The following is a 5,035-nucleotide window of genomic DNA, read 5'->3' as shown; positions in this document are numbered from 1 at the left end:
AGGCCACGAATAAGTCGCATATGTATCAAGTCATAGACGACAAATGAAATATTTTTATTGGATAGCATAAAATAACAAAAAACAAGTCAATCTCAATGCACTCCAATTGAGTATATACGCGCAAAAAAGGCAGAAGAAAGAATATATGCAGGTACACTTAACATTTTATGGGCTGGTACATAATCCTCAACTGTACCAAAACAGTATACAAATTAAGTCCCTCTATGAACTGGTGGGACCTTGGTATATGGAATAGTATGCTATGACCCAAATACAAACTTAATTCATACATGTGTAAACAACAACACAAGCAATCTCCCATTAAACAACATAAATTTTTGAAGTGAGAAAAATATGGTACATCAAAATATATATTTAACATTTTCATCTAGAAGCACTTTTATATCTTGTATGATCTCCGTCTTAGCCTTTGGTGCTTGCTCTTCTAGATAATTATGACTAAGAGAACTAGCCTCGCCACCGTCGATCAAGAACCCAGTTCTGGGAACAAAAGTTGCGAGATGATGGTGCAGACTTAACACAATGTCCGATAAACAAGTTACCTAGACAACAAATAGAAGAACTACGAACAACGAACCAATTTTTATTGTAGACATAATAATAGACCTCCCTTGATAAACAATCCTGCACAATTCACTTGGCCTTCTTCTGTGCAGCCTTGGTGACCTTAGCTCCAGAAGGATCCTTTTTCTCCACGCTCTTGATGACTCCCACAGCCACAGTTTGACGCATGTCTCTTACAGCAAAACGACCTAGTGGAGGATACTCAGAGAATGTTTCAACCACCATGGGCTTGGTGGGAATCATCTTAACTAAACCAGCATCTCCATTCTTCAGGAATTTGGGCTCCTTCTCAAGCTCCTTACCAGATCGCCTGTCAATCTTGGTCATAAGCTCAGCAAACTTGACAGCAATGTGAGAGGTGTGGCAATCAAGAACAGGAGCATAGCCATTTCCAATCTGTCCAGGGTGATTCATAATGATAACTTGGGCAGTAAAGTTAGCAGCCTCCTTGGCAGGGTCATCCTTAGAGTTTGAGGCAACATAACCGCGCTTGAGGTCCTTGACAGCAACATTCTTAACATTGAATCCCACATTGTCACCAGGAAGGGCCTCTGTGAGAGCTTCGTGGTGCATCTCCACAGACTTAACTTCAGTAGTCAGTCCAGTTGGTGCAAAAGTCACAACCATTCCAGGTTTCAAGACACCAGTTTCAACACGTCCCACAGGCACAGTTCCTATTCCTCCAATCTTGTAGACATCCTGGAGGGGTAATCGCAGGGGCTTGTCTGATGGTCTCTTCGGCTCATTGATCTGGTCAAGGGCGTCAAGAAGGGTTGGACCCTTGTACCAGTCAAGGTTTGTAGACCTCTCAATCATGTTATCTCCCTCAAAACCAGAGATGGGAACGAAAGGGATCTTGTCTGGGTTGTACCCGACCTTCTTCAAGTAGGAAGAAACTTCCTTAACAATTTCATCATATCTAGACTTCGAGTACTTGGGTGTAGTGGCATCCATCTGTTCAAAAAAGACATAAACGAGAACTTAAATAAATTAATTGAAAAAATAATTAAATGTGACTTTCAAGTGCAGGGGAGATAGAGGCCTAAAAAATTCATATACCTTGTTACAGCAGCAAATCATCTGCCTCACACCAAGAGTGAAAGCAAGGAGAGCATGTTCGCGAGTCTGACCATCTTTGGAAATCCCAGCTTCAAAACCACCAGTAGTGGAATCAATAATAAGAACAGCACAGTCAGCTTGGGATGTCCCAGTAATCATATTCTTAATGAAATCCCTGTGTCCAGGTGCATCAATGACTGTGCAGTAGTACTTAGTTGTCTCAAACTTCCACAAGGCAATATCAATGGTGATTCCCCTTTCACGCTCGGCCTTAAGCTTGTCAAGCACCCACGCATACTTGAATGACCTCTTGTTCATCTCAGCAGCTTCTTTCTCAAATCTCTCAATAACACGCTTGTCAATACCTCCAAGCTTGTAGATCAAGTGGCCAGTGGTAGTTGACTTCCCAGAGTCAACATGGCCAATGACCACAATATTAATGTGAACCTTCTCCTTACCCATTACACTTTAAGCTTCAGAAACAATAAAGATCTGTCCTTTCAACACAAAAAACAAACATCAATACACAAAGAAAACAATTCAGATGAACTAAATAAATACCAACAATATACCCATGCTGACAAATCCAAAAGCATGCAATCAAAATCAGCAAAACAGATCAAACAGAGAAGATATAACATGTTAACAGCATATCAAGCAAATCCAGCATGGCATCAAAACTAAAGCAAGGTATATGATTCAAAAGATGGAAACCCAAGTCTATACATCAAGAACCGACAAAATGTCCAGCTTCGAGTATACATGATTTTCACAGTATCTGGATACAGAATTTCAAGTTAACAAGAATTAAAATCCCAATCAAAATCAAATTACATCACAAAACAAAGAAGTGCAAAAATTAACACAAACCAAGAATCGATTATCCACCATAACCAAAGCTCAAAACTAAACCGCACGAAAAAAATAAAGAAAATTTATGACAAGAAAATCGAGAGAGAGAGAGAGAGAGAGATAACCTTGAAGTAAGAAGCTGCGCTAAAACTATAGACGCGAGAGAAGGGTGTGGGGAATAGAGTGACTGGGAAATAGGTGGTTACTTACAAGGTTGATTATATAGCACAAAACAAATCTTTATTTTTGATGACAGAATTTTCCTGCTTTTTGCAATTTATTTCCAATTGTATCCTTATTCCGCTTACGTGGCGCTAATTCAAAGTCCACTCTCACGCGTCGCGTTATTTCCTCCGACGGCATATGTTGGAGAGAGAACATTCTGGTTGTGACTTGTGACTTGTGACTTGGGAGCCAAGTAAGCGTGTCCACCAAGGCATCAACCCATTTTAAATAATAACAATTTGTTTATTTTTCTTTTTATATATATATATATATTTTTAAAATAAATATTTGATAAAGTGAACACACAAAATATTTAATATCTTAAAAACACAAAAAGTATATAATATTCACTTCATTTATTGCTGAGAAAATATTAAGGGATATGTTAGTACAATAAAAAAAATTATTTTTTTATTAATACAAAAATTATTATTATTATTTAAGATATGTTACGAGCTTGTTTGGTCTCTTATGATAGAATATGGATGGATAGGATAAGGGGCTCGATAAAAGTTAAACAATGATATGTGTATAATAAACTCATATTGTATAATATATTTGATGTATATTAAATAAACAGATAATATTATTCTATTTAGTGCTTAAAACTAAATAAACAGATAATATAAATGGATAAAAATATTCATTCTCAATATAATTTTATATGATTTTTTAAAATTCATTTTTAAATGACTTTTTTTAGTTATTTACATATTAGTTATTAAATAAATTTAAGGGTCAAAATTTAAAATAAAATACATAAATAACTTATAAAAATTTTTAAAATAAAAAGTATATTCTCATCGAATATTCTTTTGAAATTAAGTTTTAAATTAATTGTCAATATTTGTGGCCGAAAAACTAGTACAATGGCTGGTGCTGGTGGTTGACGTGATAAGTAACAAGTTGAAGTGGCAATAGTAGTGATTGTGGGAGTTGGTGATGATGATGACTAGTGGTGGCGGTGACTAGTGGCAATTGTGGTGAGTGATTGATGGCGCTGATAGTGGTGGCGCTGGCCAATGACAACAATAGTGGTGATGGCAAGTGGGGGTGGCTAGTGAAAATGGTGATGAAGGGTGGTTCTGGCAACACTGACGATGACCAATGGAATTTGCAATGGATAATCAATGGTGGTGGTGATAATAACAACGGTGATGAATGATACCTTACAATGATGAAGACTAGCTGACGAAAGTTGGTGGCAATAATAAATGGTAGAAATGACCAATAGTTGATCGATGGCAATGACTAACCTTCATGTACCCAACAAAGTTTGTAAGGTAGTGTTTGGTTGGGGAGAAGTGAAAATTTTGATGGCTAAGTGTATGTGGGTATCTGTCATAACCACGTTTGGTTGAAGGTTTCACGCTGATTTTCCCATCTAACTCACTTGGCTAGGAAACGAGGAAGATGACCAAAATATGGAGAAAGGCACTGTTGAGAAAGCCATTTGAAGATGTGGAATTGATCTTCAAAATCGGATAAATGAAAAAGGTGTTTCTACGCATGACAAGTTTACCCCTGTTAATCTAATAATTTTGCAGACTTCTCGACCATACAGGGATATTAGGCCAATGCCAGGAAGGGGAAGGGTTCAAGCACCAGGTACTAATGGGCATTTGCAGAGATACTCTCGTAACAATGGCTTGGCTTTAGCTCCACAAGAGTTGAATTTGTCTGTGGAAGGAAAATTTGAACATGCGTCTTGCATTTACTGCAACTTTCTTTGCGCAGGAATAACTCAAATGGCACTTGGAGTTTTCAGGTACAGTACACTGTTGGATTGGTAAAGTATTTTGTTCCTTTTGAGCTTTGCCTATATTCATTTTTCTTGTGTTAAAATGTATTCGTGAATTTTGCAGGCTTGGTTTCTTGATTGCTCGAAGGATGTAATAAAACAGAGGTGTTTTTATGAGGATAGTTTTGTAATTTTATTAAATTTTTCCATCAATATTTTATCTTCAACCAAACACACATTCAGAAATTTAATTCAATTTTCATGGTAAAATTTTGCCCAACCAAACAATTTTTTTAAAACTTTTCTATCTAACTCTCTTTTCCTCCAGATCCCTAGTATTTACATTTTCCCAATATTAAAAAATTTCTCCCCAACCAAACACTACCTAAGGGAAAAGCATATAGATTATTTGGGATGACAGGGGGATGACATTGGTTGTTTTATCTGGTTCATTCCTTACTTGAATCCTCCATTATAATAATATATCATGTCATGTACAAAAAATAATGAGTCAATGGCATAAACTTATTGTTAGGTCCTAGAAGACCGTATTGCTATACCGAATGGTATGCG

General features: G+C 36.8%; 1 protein-coding gene across 2 annotated transcripts; it reads right to left on the bottom strand.

Annotated features, from left to right (window-relative positions):
* Window positions 1–358: 358 nt before the first annotated feature.
* On the bottom strand, window positions 359–2,718 carry LOC133292645 (elongation factor 1-alpha). Of its 2 annotated transcripts, none has more exons than XM_061491088.1 (3): window positions 2,622–2,718; window positions 1,645–2,136; window positions 359–1,539 (listed from the first exon to the last, which is right to left on the bottom strand). In XM_061491088.1, the coding sequence occupies exons 2-3, from the start codon at window positions 2,104–2,106 to the stop codon at window positions 655–657; spliced, it is 1,347 nt and encodes a 448-aa protein (XP_061347072.1). In that variant the 5' UTR covers window positions 2,107–2,136; window positions 2,622–2,718; the 3' UTR covers window positions 359–654. The 2 variants fall into 2 exon arrangements, with proteins under 2 accessions (XP_061347072.1, XP_061347073.1); XM_061491089.1 differs by lacking the exon at window positions 2,622–2,718 and having other exon boundaries at window positions 359–1,007; window positions 1,230–1,539.
* Between the last annotated feature and the right edge of the window lie 2,317 nt (window positions 2,719–5,035).

This window comes from Gastrolobium bilobum, unplaced genomic scaffold (genome assembly GCF_033153095.1).
Source record: "Gastrolobium bilobum isolate Gb01-03AN ecotype WA unplaced genomic scaffold, APGP_CSIRO_Gbil_v1 utg2408, whole genome shotgun sequence".
Taxonomy (NCBI): Eukaryota; Viridiplantae; Streptophyta; class Magnoliopsida; order Fabales; family Fabaceae; genus Gastrolobium; species Gastrolobium bilobum.
Note: the sequence above shows the minus strand (reverse complement) of the source record. Positions and strands in the feature narration are given on the sequence as shown.

Excerpts from the sequence above, each read along its gene's own strand:
- LOC133292645 (XM_061491088.1), bottom strand. The coding sequence starts at position 2,106 with ATGGGTAAGGAGAAGGTTCACATTAATATTGTGGTCATTGGCCATGTT. Across the intron at positions 1,540-1,644 it reads TGATTTGCTGCTGTAACAAG|ATGGATGCCACTACACCCAA; the intron begins GTATATGAATTT and ends TTTTTTGAACAG.